Source organism: Castor canadensis, chromosome 1, assembly GCF_047511655.1.
Source record: "Castor canadensis chromosome 1, mCasCan1.hap1v2, whole genome shotgun sequence".
Taxonomy (NCBI): Eukaryota; Metazoa; Chordata; class Mammalia; order Rodentia; family Castoridae; genus Castor; species Castor canadensis.
This window is the reverse complement of record NC_133386.1, coordinates 62,584,520-62,600,739: the sequence shown is the minus strand read 5'-3', so window position 1 is coordinate 62,600,739 and position 16,220 is coordinate 62,584,520. Positions and strand designations below refer to the sequence as shown.

General features: G+C 36.2%; 1 protein-coding gene across 5 annotated transcripts in view; it reads right to left on the bottom strand.

Moving 5' to 3' along the window:
- The window catches only part of Ccnc (cyclin C), a 30,258-nt gene extending 16,448 nt beyond the window's left edge, over window positions 1–13,810 (bottom strand). For 2 of the 5 annotated variants that reach the window (XM_074077861.1, XM_020177386.2), the window contains exons 1-4: window positions 13,508–13,705; window positions 6,746–6,852; window positions 2,874–2,958; window positions 2,634–2,703 (exon numbers count right to left, since the gene is read on the bottom strand). In XM_074077861.1, coding sequence (XP_073933962.1) covers window positions 2,634–2,703; window positions 2,874–2,958; window positions 6,746–6,852; window positions 13,508–13,539 — 294 coding nt within the window. In that variant the 5' untranslated portion in view covers window positions 13,540–13,705. Of the gene's footprint in view, window positions 1–2,633; window positions 2,704–2,873; window positions 2,959–6,745; window positions 6,853–13,507 lie in introns of all 5 variants that reach the window. The other 3 variants (XR_012449262.1, XM_074077856.1, XM_020177383.2) reach the window with 3 other exon arrangements.
- Between the last annotated feature and the right edge of the window lie 2,410 nt (window positions 13,811–16,220).

Here is a 16,220-nt window from a genome sequence, read left to right as displayed (position 1 = left end):
TTTACAGTCTGCTTAGCTTCTACCTACTGAGGTATGAAGTACTTAAATTTCTAAATGTACTACCTTTCCTTAAAACTGTCACAATTTAAGATAATTTTTAAGTAATTTTATAATTTAAACTCAATAAAAGGTACCAAGTTAGAAACCAAGCCCTGAAGTGACAATACCAGTTTTTTTGCAAATAAATTAGCTTCTAAGAATACTATTGAATTCTATCCTTAACTGCAAGAAAAAATAAAGTATACTTTCTATTCAACTGAACCTGCCAGACAATTCATTCCATTTAATAAGAAACTGTCAATTCTCTGAAAAAGATAAAACTTTAGTATCACTCAGAAGAATAATAACCCCTATGATTCTTTCTGAAACAGGGAAAAAACAAGAATATGACATAAGACTTTTAAGGTTAGTTGCTATTTCCTCTTTCAACTAGTATACCACTACTGTAGAATACTAAAATGCATCAGGTGATTCACTTCACTTATGTTATCTCATTTAATTTCAGATAAACCTCGTAAGACTTCTAAAGCCTCACTTTATTTTCAAACAGGAAAATTAAGAATTAGTCTAACTGGGAGCCAGTTAGACTGGATTACTGGGAGTAATCCTAGTTGCTCAGGAGGTAGAGATCAGGAGGACCACAGTTCAAAGCCAGCCTGAGGCAAACAGTTTGTGAGACCCTAACTAGAAAAAACCCGTCACAAAACAGGGCTGGCTGAGTGGCTCAAGTGGTAGAGTACCTGCCTGGCAAACATAGCAAGCATAAGGCCATGAGTTCAAGCCCCAGTACCACCAAAAAAAAACCCAACACAAACAAAAAAAACACCAGAATTAGTGCCTTTCCAACAAAAGAAACTAAATTAAAAAATACCTATTCAAATACCTGCAACCTATATTCTTATCCCGTGCTGGGAGAATGTATGTGTGTATATATACACATATATATGTGTATATATACATATATACTCATACACAATGTATGTGTATATATGTATATATACAGAGAAACTTCCAACCATAATGAGTCAAAATAAAAACTAAAGCCTGGGATACATTCTTAACCACCATTTGTATACAGTTTTCAGACAAGTGGACAAAACACAGAAATATTTGGTCATAGAGATTAAAAAAATGCTACAATTAAATCTGAAAGGATACATTGCTCCCCTCCCCCATAATTCTTTATCAAAATTTTTCTGTTTTGTTTTGTGATGCTAGGGATTGAACCCAGGGTCTCACACATTCTAGCTAAGTGCTTTGCCTGAGCTACGTCCCCAGACCTATTCCAAATTTTTTAAACTGAAAACTTTCACTCAGAAAACCATTAATGAAGTTCTACTCGGTAAATTAAGTAATGAAAGTTTTTATTTTTGTTTAGTACTGTGGATTAAACCCAATGTCTTACATACACTTACTAAGCATTCACTCTACCACTGAGGTACTTCCCAAATAACAAAAGATATTTAGAAAAGAAGATAAAACTAAAATCCCCAAGTTAATCTACAATAATGGAGCTTTACAAAGATTATTGTCTTGGTATTCCATACTGGTTGTCTGCCTCCTTAAACTATCCTATCATAACTAGAAAACCATAAACCTCTAGGAAGCTTTTCTTAATATTATTCCTAATACAGTCAATTCTCATTATATAGGTAATAATTTAGATGTAATGGATACTGTTAAATAATGTTTACAACAAAACTAAATAAAAAATGGGTATAAAAGCAATGTAAAATTCTCATCTTAAAATCATATTCAATATTCAAGAATACAATTACTATTCTAAAGACACCAACCAGAAGTAGAAACACAATGCAAATGCATTATAATACTAAACAGTACATGGACTAGTTGTGTAAAAGTCAGTTTTCATAAAATCTGCTCTTTTCTGGGTTTCAGCTGAGAGCTGAGCTCTCAAAAATACTTAAAAGTTAAGCAGAAATTCAGTCTTAGCTCCAAGTTCTCATCTTTCTTCCGTCCCTCACCTATTTTTTTCTACCCTTACTATCCAAACTTGTTAAGAATCTACACAGCTACAGCATCTCCCAATCCTCAAATTTCTTCTTGCTTTCCTTATGGCTTGTTAGGCATCAGAAAGAAGGGAAAGAAAACAGTACAAAATAAGCATATGAATGAGGAGGGACATCCTCAGATTAAAGTAGACAAGCAGTGGCACTTACTGAATACTACTTAATGCCAAACAATGTCTTAAAGGCAGCAGAGAAAACAGTTAACACAAGATTAGGAACTAGACTCCCAAGGTTCATATACTGGCTCTGCCACTTACCAGGTGTGTGATCTTAGGCAAGCTATTAAATCTCTCTGTGCCTCAGTTTCTTCATTTATAAAATGGGAGATACTACTACTATAGCTTCCACGGTTTGTTATAGGGATTAAGTTAGCATTTGTAAAAAGCCTTACAAAAGCACATGATATATAGTCAGTGCCATATAAGTGTTTATTAAGTAAATATATGAAATAAATATGTATAAGTACATATTTTGATTTTTAAAATTTCAATATTTTGCATAAATTACTATCTATCATTATACTTACATAGCCAATGTAAAAACGAGTAGATAACAAACATACATTGACTATACTTTTATGAAGAACAGAAAATTATTTTATACCTCTACTTTGGATGCCAAAAATACACATGTAGGAGCCATTAATACAGGATCTATACTTTTCAGAGAATACCTAAAATATAATAAAACAAAGTTAAACATCACCCATTTAGAAAATACACTGGGGAAAAAAAAAAATCACAGTAACTATGACAAACACATGATTCATTTATAATAAGGTTCATCAACATTAGACAAGCATTCAAATAGGCATAACATAGTCCCAAAATAAAGCAGGCCTACCTGGCATAGAATCTCTTGAAATAAACTGTAGCAGTGGCAATAACTTGTTGTCTTAATTTAAGATGTTCACCTAATGCTTGAATAACTAAAAGGAAAATAATTAAGTTTAAAATGTACCATTTGGTATCACTTTAATAATATTAACCATAAACAATAACTTCCCTGCATTTAAATGACTATGCTCATTTTTAATAAAGGGAAAAACCTACACATGCTATAAAGCTCTAATTCAATCACAGTGGTCTAGAACTAGGATTTATAAATATAGCAGAAGTACCTATTACAAAGAGAAAGTGACTCATAGCAAAAGTCATTCTTATACTAAGGAGGTTGAATGATAGCTATCCCCCTTCTAACTAATTTAATGTTTTTCATATTATCTTATATGTAAAAAGGAAAGTATTAGATACCTATCAAACTGATTATAACTACCATTACATACAACTCACAAAAAATCCATAATGAATCCTCAAAACAGAGAGGCAGGTTTACAGAAGAGTGTCTGAGGGTTAGAAAAATCATGTGACAAAGCTATCCCATGGGCAAGCAAAGGTCTTTTGACTAATACCCTTTCCTTCAAAGCGAAGTTCTAAGGTTTTTACCTTAGATGTCAATTCAAAGAATCATTTATCCTTAAAGTACTTTGTTTTAGTCAACCTTAAACTGGGTTTTATTACAAAGACTCAGAAGGCCAGGTGTTGGTGGCTCATGCCTATAATCCTAGCTATTTGGGAAGCTGAGATCAGGATGATCCTGGTTCAAGGCCAGTCCCAGAAATTGACTAAAGGTGTGGCTTATGCAGTAGAGCACCTATTTTGCAAGGGCAAAGCCCTGAATTCAAACCCCAGCCCACCAAAAAAGAAAAAAAAAAAAAAACCAAAAACTTAAATTAGTTAACACTGTCAAATTGTCGAGTGTGCCTGACCTGTAAGATCCACAAAACTCTATTCACATTACTAAAAAGATAAAAAGAGTAAGTTTTAAAAAGAATACATGTATAAATAAAAATGTTACGTATATTAAAAAAATGTCACGTATAAATTCAACAATCTATCAAAAAGATCATATACCATGATCAAGTTGGTTTCATCCCAGGGATGCAGGGATGGTTCAACACAGCAAATCAATGTAATACAGGTTATGAACAGAAGCAAAGATGGTTCAACAAGCCCATCAACAAATGTAATACAGCTTATGAACAGAAGCAAAGACAAAAAACACAAGACCATCTCAAAAGATACAGAAAAAGCCTTTACATCTTTCTTGATAAAAGCTCTGATGAAAATAGGAATAGAAAGATTGTACCTCAACATAATTAAGGCTATCTATGACAAACTTACAGCCAACATCATACATAATGAGGAAAAACTGAAACCATTTCCTCTAAAGTCAAGAATGAGACAAGGATGTCCACTCTCCACTCTTATTCAACATAGTTTTGGAATTCCTAGTCATAGCAATAATAGAAATAAAAGGAATTCAAATAGGAAAGAAGTTAAATTATCCCTATTTACAGAGGACATGATCTTAGACTTAAAAGACCTGAAAAACTCCATTAAAAAAAAAAACCCTAGACATTATAAATAAGTAGCAGCATACAAAAATCAATATACAAAACCAGTAGTTCTTCTATAAGCCAGTAATGAACAGACTGAGAAAGAATATAGGAAAACAATTCCATTTACAACAGCCTCAAAAAAAAAAAACCCCTAGGAAATAAGAAGTGAAAGACCCCTATAATGAAAACTATAAACCACTGAAGGAACTGAAGACTACACAAGATGGAAAGATATCCCATGCTCATGGAGCAGCAAAATTAATCATAAAAAATGGCTAGACTATCAAAAACAATCTTTATGTTCAATGCAATTCCCATCAAAATTCCAATGACATTCCTCATGGAGACTGAAAAATCAACCCTAAAGTTCAGGCACAAAAGAGCACAAATAACTAAGGCAATACTGAGCAGAAAGCAATGCTGGAGTTATCACAATTCTTGGCTTCAAACTATACTAGAGTCACAGCAATAAAAACAGAATGGTACTGCCACAAAAACAGACACAAAGACCAACAGGACAGAAATAAATTCCACAGCTACAGCCAGCTACCTGATTTTTGACAAAAGCACCCAAAAAATATGATGGAGAAAAGACAGCTTCTTCAACAAATGTTCCTGGGAAAACTAGACATGCATGTAGAAGACTGAAACTAGAACCATGTCTTTCACACTGTAAAAATATCAAAGTAGACCAAAGACATGAAACTTTGAAACCAGTGCAGGAAAGAGTAGGGAGTACACTGGAACATACACACATAGACAATAACTTCCTAAATAGAACTACAATGGCTCAGCAACTAAAAGAAAGGATCGACAAATGGGACTATGTGCACACCAAAGGAAACAGTCACCAGACAGAAGGGGCAGCCCACAAAAAGGAAGTAAATCTTTGCCAGCTATACATCTGACAAGGAATTAATAACCAGAATTCACAGAACTCAAAAAACTAAACTCCCAAAGAATCAATGACCCAATGAAGAAATGGGCAAATGAACTGAACAGAGCTTTTTCAAATGAAAATTTCCAAATAACCAAAAAATACATGAAGAAATGCTCAACATTCCTGGCAATAAAAGAAATGCAAATCAAAACCATGTTAAGATTCCACCTCACTCCTGTTAGAGTGGACACAAACAACAAAAAATGCTGGTGAGGATGGGGGGAAAAAGGAACCCTCATATATGGCTAGTAGGAATGTAAATTAGTACAACCACTATGGAAAGCAGTAGGGAAGCTCCTCAACAAACTAAAAATAGAACTACCACATGATCCAGCAATACCACTCCTAGGCATATGTCCAAAGGAATGTACGTCAGAACACAATAAAGACACTTGCACACCTATGTTAATGCAACATTATTCACAATAGCTAAGCTATGGAAACAGCCCAGTGCCCTACAACTGATGGATTAAGAAAATGCGACATCAACACCACACACACACACACACACACACACACACACACACACACACACACACACACAGTGGAATTTTATCCAGTCATAAAGAAGAAAGAAAATGTTTCTGTTTGCAGGTAAAAGGATGGAACTGGATGGAGAACATGTCTTAAGTGAAGTTAGCCAGGTTCAGAAAGACAAAGGTTGCATCTTTCTCTCATGTGGAAGATAGATCCAATACAACTACAAGCATTAACATGTATACATATAAATACACAGAACATGTTTCCAAAAGTGGGACTGTTAAGGGAGTCTAAGGGTGGAGGAAAAGGATGATAGGGAATGAGTAATAATAAAATACATCACATCTGTGTAGAAACAGGACACAACAAAACACACTGAAAACTGCTGAACAACACAGGGTGGGGCAAAGGGTAACAAAGAGTAGCGGGGAGGATTAGACTGATTTAAGCACGATATATTTATAGGTAAAATACCAAGACAAATCCCCAATGAACAATGAATAAAATACTTAAACAATGAAGGACAGGAATGTAAAACAGATCATGTTAAGGTGAATGCACTACCAGAAGGGGGAGGGTAAACAAAGAGGATAAAGGAGGTTGAATACAGTTGATGTTCATATGTATATACATATGAACATGGAACACTGAAGCCTGCTGGAGTTGTTTTAAGACAGGGAATGGGGTAGAAGGGAGAATAATGGAGGGAATAGACCAAACCAGGGTATAATATACATCTATATGGAATGTCACAATACTTCAAATACTGTAAAATTAATGAAAATGTTTAAAAATGTTATGTATACATGTAACAGTTCATCAAAAATTATCATACAAAAACATTCTCAAAGGCATCCAACTATATCACTTCAACCAACAACAAAAAATGTTTACCATTTGTAAAAAAAATTTGTAACTTCCAATACTCTTCTTCTGAGAGAAACTTTAAATCCTTTTGGCGCTCCTTCAACAGATCTTGTTTATCCAAAATCCATTGTAAACTAAAAGAAGTAAAGATGTTAGGACATACTATAGAAAATCAGTAAGCAAAGTCACAGAAAACCCACTAAGACTGAACAAACTGTTCATGTTTTGCGAAGTATAAAGTACAAGATGTAACCTTAAAAGACAATATAGGACTGCGTATATAGCAGAATGACAAAGCACTTGCCTCACATGTGCAAGACCCTGAGTTAGATCCTAGCACCAAAAAAAAAAAAAAGACTGAAAGACCCATTTCTCACAATTAGTAATAATAGTCTCACTAATAAAAACAAGTATGCCCTGACAGAAAAAGTTCTGCTCTAATCTCTTTCTTCTCCTTCTCAGTCTGTTACTAGCTTATACTATATTTCATTCATTCTAATATTCTGATATCAAGATGTATCTTAGAATGAGTGATGTCATAGCACTGCATGTTTTTCATTTCTTATGATACATAAAATAATGATGGAATTATATGGCATCACTGATGGTACCCTACATTTGATAAAACACATCTTTTCTCAGATGTTCATAAGTAAAGAGAATATTTAATTTTCTTTCTTCACAAATTCCAATCATGTTAAAAGCTACTTTAGAACTTTTTACACTCATAGCCTCCTCCTGCCTAGTCAAGTGAATTATTTTTTAAAAGATATAAAATGAAATTGAGATGACTCAAAAGAAGCTTACTGCAATCTGATTTTGTCATTCAGTATGTATAGGAAGTCTTTTTAACAGTGAACTTGTTATTTAACATCCTTTTATTTATTTTTTTCTTTCTTTTACTTTATCATCTTTACATTTACTTACATGTGTATACATTGTTTGGGACACTTCCCCCCTCCTTACAAGCCTCCCCTCCCACATCCGGGCAGAACCTGTTCTGCCCTCTTCTCTGATTTTGTTGAAGAGAAAACATAGAAGATAAGAAGAAGGACATAGCATTTTTGCTAGTTTGGGATAAAGAAAGCTATGCAGAGAGATTCCTAGCATTGCTTCCACGCACTTGTGTACTGAAACCCACACTGGTTCATCTCTGCCAGACCTCTTCACTACTTCCTGGTCCCCTTCCCATATGGCCTCTGCCAGTTTAAGATTACTTTATTCACTCCTCTAGAGTGAGCACATCAACCACATTCAAGTTTTAGGTTTCCTTCCCTTTCCCCATTTCCCACATGCATATTCTCCCCTTAGTGTGTGACCCATGTTCAATAATATTACTGCATTTTTTTAACATCCTTTTAAACAACTGCATAACATTAAGGATGGATCACTTATTCAATCCCTATTGAAAGACATACATTACCAGTTTTTCACTATTATGAATAATGTTTAGATTAGTTATCTTTATAATCCATCTTTGCATATTTGACTATTAATACACTGGAAGTAATTTCCTAGACATAGAATTCGGGGGTTCAGCCTTGCTCTCCAAAAAAATATAACCCACACCTGTTTCCATTTCAATTAACAATTCATGGGTGTCTTAAAATATTTAACTTCACGCATTATTGTTAATATTTTAAATACTTTAAAACTTAAAGGCAAGCCAGGAATGGTGGTGCATGCTTATTATCCCAGTTATTCAGGGGACTGAGGCGGGAGAATCTTGAGTTCAAGGCCAACCTGGGTAACATCATGAGATCCTGTCTCAACATAAAAGTAAAAAAACAGCCGAGCACCAGTGGCTCACACCTGTAATCCTACCTACTCAAGAGGCAGAGGTCAGGAGGATCATGGATCTAAGGCATCCCCAGGCAAATAAATTGGAGAGTCTCTATCTCGAAAAACCTATCACAAAATAGAGCTGGTGAGTGGCTCAAGCAGTAAGCACACCTGCCTAGAGATCCTGAGGCCCTGAGTTCAAACCCCAGTACTACCAAAAAAAAAAAAAAAAAAAAACACACACAAAAGTAAAAAAAGGGAAGAGGATGCAGCTCAGTGGTAGAGCACTTGCCTAGCATGCACAAGGCCCCTAGTTTGATCCTCCAGTACTACCAACAAAACAACTTAAAGGTAAGGCAAAGTAGCCTATCATTGACTCCCTTCCCTACCCCACAAGTAAGAGAACATCTCTCCACACCTTTATGGGCCAAATACAGTTCTTTTGTACATTGTTAATTCTCATATGACTATTTATTTTAAATGAGATTGTCTCTCTCTCTCTCTCTCTTTTTGGTAGTACTGGGGATTGAACTCAGGGCTTTGCACTTGCTAGGCAGGCACAATACTGCTTGAGCCCCACCTCCATCCCTTTTTGCTCTGGCTATTTTGGAGATAGGGTCTCACTTTTTGTCAGGGCGGCCTAGATCATGATCCTACTATTTATGCTTCCCATTGTAGTTGGGATGACTGGCATGTATCAGATACTTACTATTTGTAATACAGAAATTGGAATAATTTATTTAAACCTACCCATTTTTTTTAACCTTGTTATACACTGAATGGCCATCTCTTCAAATCATTTTAAATGATTTTTAAAATTTCTCCCAAAATTTCCAATACCCTTAAAGGCTATTTTCTTTTAATTTCTGATCCATCTAGAATTAATTTTGGTAAAGAGTGTGAAGATAAGATTTAGCTAAATAGTTTTTCAAATGGTCACCCAAAAATCACTATTTAACCATTTATAATTTTATTATTATATTTGGATCTTTTTCACTTCTAATTTTCAATTAACTTTTCCTAATTCTATGCCCATATAATTTAAAAACACATAAAATTTAAATTTGCTATGGAAAATACAGTCATGATACTATTCTTCAAAAAATTTCTGACCATTATATCACAATCATTCTAAGACTTCGACTTTAGAATCATCATACCAAAAAAAAAATCTGACCAAGACTACATTATATTTAAAGGTCAAGAGAAGGAGAAATGGCATCTTACAATGCTAAAACTAAACTCCATTTATTAAAACCCCTATGTTCCACCACAATTTTCTTTCTATAGGTCCTGTTCATTTCATTTTTTCTTGAATATTTGATATTTTCTGTTGCTATTGTAAATTATACTTTTCTATTATTCATTTTAAAGAAAGTTTATTGTTGCATTTTGTAACCAATCACCTTATAAAACTTTTTTCCTAATAATTCTACCTCTACATACTGATAATTTTATCATTCTTATTGGCATAGTCAGGAAATGCTTAAAAGGCACCCTAAATTTTTTAATATTTAACATTCAATATCTCTTGCTGACATTTTGACATGGTTTTCATTTTAGGAAAGCATCTGATCCTCATGTCAGTAAGGGCCTTGGTCAAGATACTGAGGGTTGGAATGCAGCTCAGCAGCTTTCACCTGGGTTAAATCCCCAACACCAAAACAAAACAAAAAAACAAAAACTAAACTGGCTCTGCCACTGAACTACATTCCCAACTCTATTAGTTTTTGGTTTCTTTTTCAATGTCTCTACTGTTCTTAATACTACCCATTTCTACAAAATCTACTTTATCATGTTTTATGCTTTTAATAATGCCATTCAGTAATGCTTCAATATTAAAAAATGAAACTGCTTTTAAGTGCTACCTTTGCTAGATTTTTCTATCAGCATCATCATGGCTTCATAAAGAGAACTGGAAAGTCTTCCTTCTTCCTGTATGTATGAGCTGGAGTAATTTCAATAGCAGATGCTCTTGAATGTTGAATTCAGTCATTAAATACTGTTTTGTTCTATTTTGTTTTCTTCTAAGGAATAGCTCTCTGGTCATTTTCTTAATTTGTTTGGCTTTTAAATTTATCACTGTAGCCTCTAATCCTACCTACTTGGGAGGCTGAGATCAGGAAGATCATGGTTGAAGGCCAGCCCGGGCCAACAGATGGTGAGACTCCATCTCCAAAATAATCAGAGCAAAATGGTAGAACACTTGCTTTGGAAGAAACCCTGAGTTCAAACCCCAGTGCCAAAAAAACAAAAACAAACAAATAAATTTGTCACTGCAGCGATAACCCAAAACTACTTCTGGATTTATGTATATTTTCATTTATAATTTTGTATTGTCCTTTTCCCCCTTGATTTCCAGTAATTTAATCTTCTGTTTCAGTTTTCTCTTCCAAAGAATCAGCTCTTACAATATTTTTCCTTTTTACTTTTCATTTTACACATTCTACATATATTTCATGTGGATTTAATCTTTATACATTACTTATTTATTTATTTATTGCAGTGCTGGGAATTAAACCCAGGGTCTTCACATACTGGGCAAACTCTCTACCACTGAGGTACATGCCAGCCTAATATTTTCCTTTTAATACATTAATATGTTACCTTTTAATGAAGGATACATGAAGCCTGTCTTTCTGCATCCTTAGGCTTACTTCAGTTTCCTTTACAATATTCTTAAATAGTTTATTGTTACTTTTTCTCAGTTATGCAGGACTAAGAAATGGTTTTCTTAAACCATTTCTAAGAAATGGTTTTTTTTGGCAGTGTTGGCAAATAAAACCCAGGGCCTCACACATGTCATATGTTCTACACTTCAGCTGTGCCTCCAGGCCAGAAATGTTGATTTTTTCCTACTAAGTTGGGACTATATTCCATATATATTAATTTCATGTTATTTTCTAGATATTATGTAATTGTTTCTTCAGTTTCCTCTTTACAATAAGGAATCTACAATTGGCTTTGTAATTTTTACTTGTTACCTGTTCATTAATTTATCCAATAAACTAGCAAACAGCTATTGTCCTTCTAGTTTTACTGCCGTTGGATCAGGGAATGTGTTTTGTTCAACTTTCTGAAATATGTGTGATTCACTCACTAATTTCATCTTCACAGTCATTTTATGTTTTTGTTTTTGGTGAGACTGGAGTTTGAACTGAGGACTTCAAGATTGCAAAGCAGGCACCCTACCACTTAGGCCACACCTCTAGCCCCTCATTTTATGTTTTTTAAGAAAGTAAATTTTACAACTATTTAAAGTTTCTTCACAGTACTTTGTATGGAAGACAAACCAAGACTTATAAGTACTGCATTTCATCAAATTTAAGATTATATGTAGGATTCACCATTATTTCCATGTGTGGGTTCGGGGAAAAAAAAATCACTGTATTGATTTCTGAGATGCTAAAGAGAATGGTGCATCTTAGCGGAATGGAACACAACATATTTCATGTCAATTTCGTCTTTCCCAAAACTCACCTAAAAATGGCCTTTCATAATCTTTTTGCCCCTTTGTTTTGAAAGAATTGTCTTGCTTTTTCACCCTTACTACCTTTTGTAAATTGAGGAGCTCCACGACTGTCAAAGGATTTGAGTTGGTCAACTGGCCTCCTTCTCCAGGACCATTTGAATTGGGAGGCAAGGAGTTTCTTTAAAGCACATTTAACTTCGAAACTTTGTTTTTGAAAAGTGAAAATACATTTTTATATTGCAAAAAGTAAATGAAAATGCTTATCAAAAGGAAGGCAGAATTTTTTTAAGTTGTAAAACTTCTCACAACCAACAGCTGTCAATTCTCTTAGCTTCTTTCAAAGTTTATCAAATATTTCTTCTCTATCACTTAAGCTATTTCAATGTTATTCAAGCCAATATTTCAGTGAGTGAAAGTAATGCAAAATAAAAACAATATAATCAATACTGAAGCTTCTATAGCACTTCCCAGGATCGCTTCATAGCAGGAAAAAATATGCCTTTCAGAACATAGATTTCCAAGTCCACTTTCTTTTTTTCTCATGCAATGGGCTAAAAAACAAATGAAAAATAGGAACAAATCCTATTCTCAGAATAAAACTTTAAATTGCAATTAATCCTCTAAATTACCTACACTAAGACATCTTCTATCAAGTTCTCTTCATCTTTCAACTGTACAGAGGAAAGCCTAGTCAATGTTTAATTAGCCCCATCATGCAACTTCCTGCCTGCTTTAACAAATGTATTTAGAGATAAATGTCTTAATATTCCAGCTCTCCCATGGTCACTGACAGAAACAAAAACTTATTCATGAAAAAAGGTTAAAGGAACAAACAAAATATGAAAAATGCACTTTTGGCGGGGGCGGTACTGGTATTTGAACTCAGGGCCTCACTCTTGCTAGGCTGGTACTCTACCACTTGAGCCACACTCCACCAACCCCTGGAAAATTTTCACTCTTAAAACAAAATATCAGGCACAGGCTAATGAAATGGATAAATCTGGAGAGCACGTGACCTGTTTTATCAACATAAAACTCTACCTGGGCATAAGGCAGGGACAACAAATTGGTTAGCAGGTAAAAACAAACCCGGTTCTCTCTCTCCTCGGAATATTAAACCTATTTAACATAGGAGATGAATGACAAAAGATCAGGATGCCGCTTCTCTGATCAAATACCAGGCAACAGCAGCCTCAAGTGTTCTAAAGAGACATCGTCGCAGCCCTAAATTTAGTCGCGCTTCCCATACCTGTGTCTACCTCATCCTCCCGTCCGGCCTAGCTAACCCAAGAAGCCGGGATTAAACTCCTAAAATCTTGCTTCACAGAGACCAAGCCCTTTCCCTATCCTTCCTCCAGAAACCCCACAAAGGAGGAGACTCCAGTCGCATTTGGTTTCTGGTTCTGCGGCCTCCCGGGAGAGCCCCCTCCCGCGCTTGGAACAGGGGCTGGGATCCCGGCTCAGAAGAATCGCAGGCCCCGGCCGCATAGCCCCCCCCAAAACCGCCCCGAGCGAGAAAGTGGAAAGTCACTTACTAATGGGAGCTCTGCCAGAAGTTCCCTGCCATGGAACACAGCTCGCCCCGATAAAAAAGCACCAGCCGGCGGAGCGGCCCGCGGAGCGACCATAGACCCAGCCCGTCGTGTACCCGCGATCCCGGATCAGATCTGCTAGACTCTGCTCCGCAACGGCGACCGAAAGAGGAAGAGGACGGCACCCCATTCCCTTTGACGCCGGCCGGAAACACTCAACTGTGTAAACCCGTTCCTACGAACAAAAGTTCCGGCCCGCCTTTCAGCAGCTAGGGAAGCAATGGAGGAGAAGACTGCCAGTAGGTGTGCTTAACTAGGAAACCGGAACTGCTGTTCGCGAGGGCTCGCGGCGATGCGAAGACTCTCGCGATATTTCACCCTGATTCCGTTTTAGAGCTGAAGCAGCTATTCTGTACCCATCGCTGATTCGCTAATTGGAGATGACCTGGAAGAAAGCCTCCCAGTTTAGGATCTTGTCATTCCATCGTCTAGGCTTCCAGAAACAGTATTCTGGATTGTAAAAAAGCACAGGATTTTGTAACTTTATTTCTTTTTCCTGCGATTAAAAGAGAAATCAATGAAGATTTTGGCCTCACAGATCAAGCGTCCTCCAAATCAAGATGATTTTGGAGTTCCTACTGGCACCAAGCCAAAGGCTTTCTTAATGGAGTTTAGAGTGGCAAACCCAGACTGTTAGAGCCGCAGGGTTTTAGTGCCACAGAACCATCAGTTTTGTATTTATTCTATGTGCTTCTGTTAACACTTTATTTCTATTATTGCCCTAACACTTAATTCTATCTTATGCCTAAGTCTACACTCTTCTTTTTTTTTTTTTCATTTTTCTTTTATTATTCATATGTGCATACAAGGCTTGGTTCATTTCTCCCCCTGCCCCACCCCCTCCCTTACCACCCACTCCACCCCCTCCCGCTCCCCCCCTCAATACCCAGCAGAAACTATTTTGCCCTTATCTCTAATTTTGTTGTAGAGAGAGTATAAGCAATAATAGGAAGGAACAAGGGGTTTTGCTGGTTGAGATAAGGATAGCTATACAGGGCATTGACTCACATTGATTTCCTGTGCGTGGGTGTTACCTTCTAGGTTAATTCTTTTTGATCTAACCTTTTCTCTAGTTCCTGGTCCCCTTTTCCTATTGGCCTCAGTTGCTTTAAGGTATCTGCTTTAGTTTCTCTGCATTAAGGGCAAAAATGCTAGCTAGTTTTTTAGGTGTCTTACCTATCCTCACCCCTCCCTTGAGTGCTAAAGCTTTTATCATGTGCTCATAGTCCAATCCCCTTGTTGTGTTTGCCCTTGATCTAATGTCCACATATGAGGGAGAACATACGATTTTTGGTCTTTTGGGCCAGGCTAACCTCACTCAGAATGATGTTCTCCAATTCCATCCATTTACCAGCGAATGATAACATTTCGTTCTTCTTCATGGCTGCATAAAATTCCATTGTGTATAAATACCACATTTTCTTAATCCATTCGTCAGTGCTGGGGCATCTTGGCTGTTTCCATAACTTGGCTATTGTGAATAGTGCCGCAATAAACATGGATGTGCAGGTGCCTCTGGAGTAACAGTCTTTTGGGTATATCCCCAAGAGTGGTATTGCTGGATCAAATGGTAGATGGATGTCCAGCTTTTTAAGTAGCCTCCAAATTTTTTTCCAGAGTGGTTGTACTAGTCTACATTCCCACCAACAGTGTAAGAGGGTTCCTTTTTCCCCCGCATCCTCGCCAACACCTGTTGTTGGTGGTGTTGCTGATGATGGCTATTCTAACAGGGGTGAGGTGGAATCTTAGTGTGGTTTTAATTTGCATTTCCTTTATTGCTAGAGATGGTGAGCATTTTTTCATGTGTTTTCTGGCCATTTGAATTTCTTCTTTTGAGAAAGTTCTGTTTAGTTCACATGCCCATTTCTTTATTGGTTCATTAGTTTTGGGAGAATTTAGTTTTTTAAGTTCCCTGTATATTCTGGTTATCAGTCCTTTGTCTGATGTATAGTTGGCAAATATTTTCTCCCACTCTGTGGGTGTTCTCTTCAGTTTAGAGACCATTTCTTTTGATGAACAGAAGCTTTTTAGTTTTATGAGGTCCCATTTATCTATGCTATCTCTTAGTTGCTGTGCTGCTGGGGTTTCATTGAGAAAGTTCTTACCTATACCTACTAACTCCAGAGTATTTCCTACTCTTTCTTGTATCAACTTAAGAGTTTGGGGTCTGATATTAAGATCCTTGATCCATTTTGAGTTAATCTTGGTATAGGGTGATATACATGGATCTAGTTTCAGTTTTTTGCAGACTGCTAACCAGTTTTCCCACCAGTTTTTGTTGAAGAGGCTGCTATTTCTCCATCGTATATTTTTAGCTCCTTTGTCAAAGATAAGTTGCTTATAGTTGTGTGGCTTCATATCTGGATCCTCTATTCTGTTCCACTGGTCTTCATGTCTGTTTTTGTGCCAGTACCATGCTGTTTTTATTGTTATTGCTTTGTAATATAGTTTGAAGTCAGGTATTGTGATACCTCCTGCATTGTTCTTTTGACTGAGTATTGCCTTGGCTATTCGTGGCCTCTTGTGTTTCCATATAAATTTAACAGATTTTTTCAATCTCTTTAATGAATGTCATTGGAATTTTGATGGGAATTGCATTAATGGAGATCACAAATTCTAAGTGGGTCTTACTGGGCCATAATCATGGTGTCAGTAA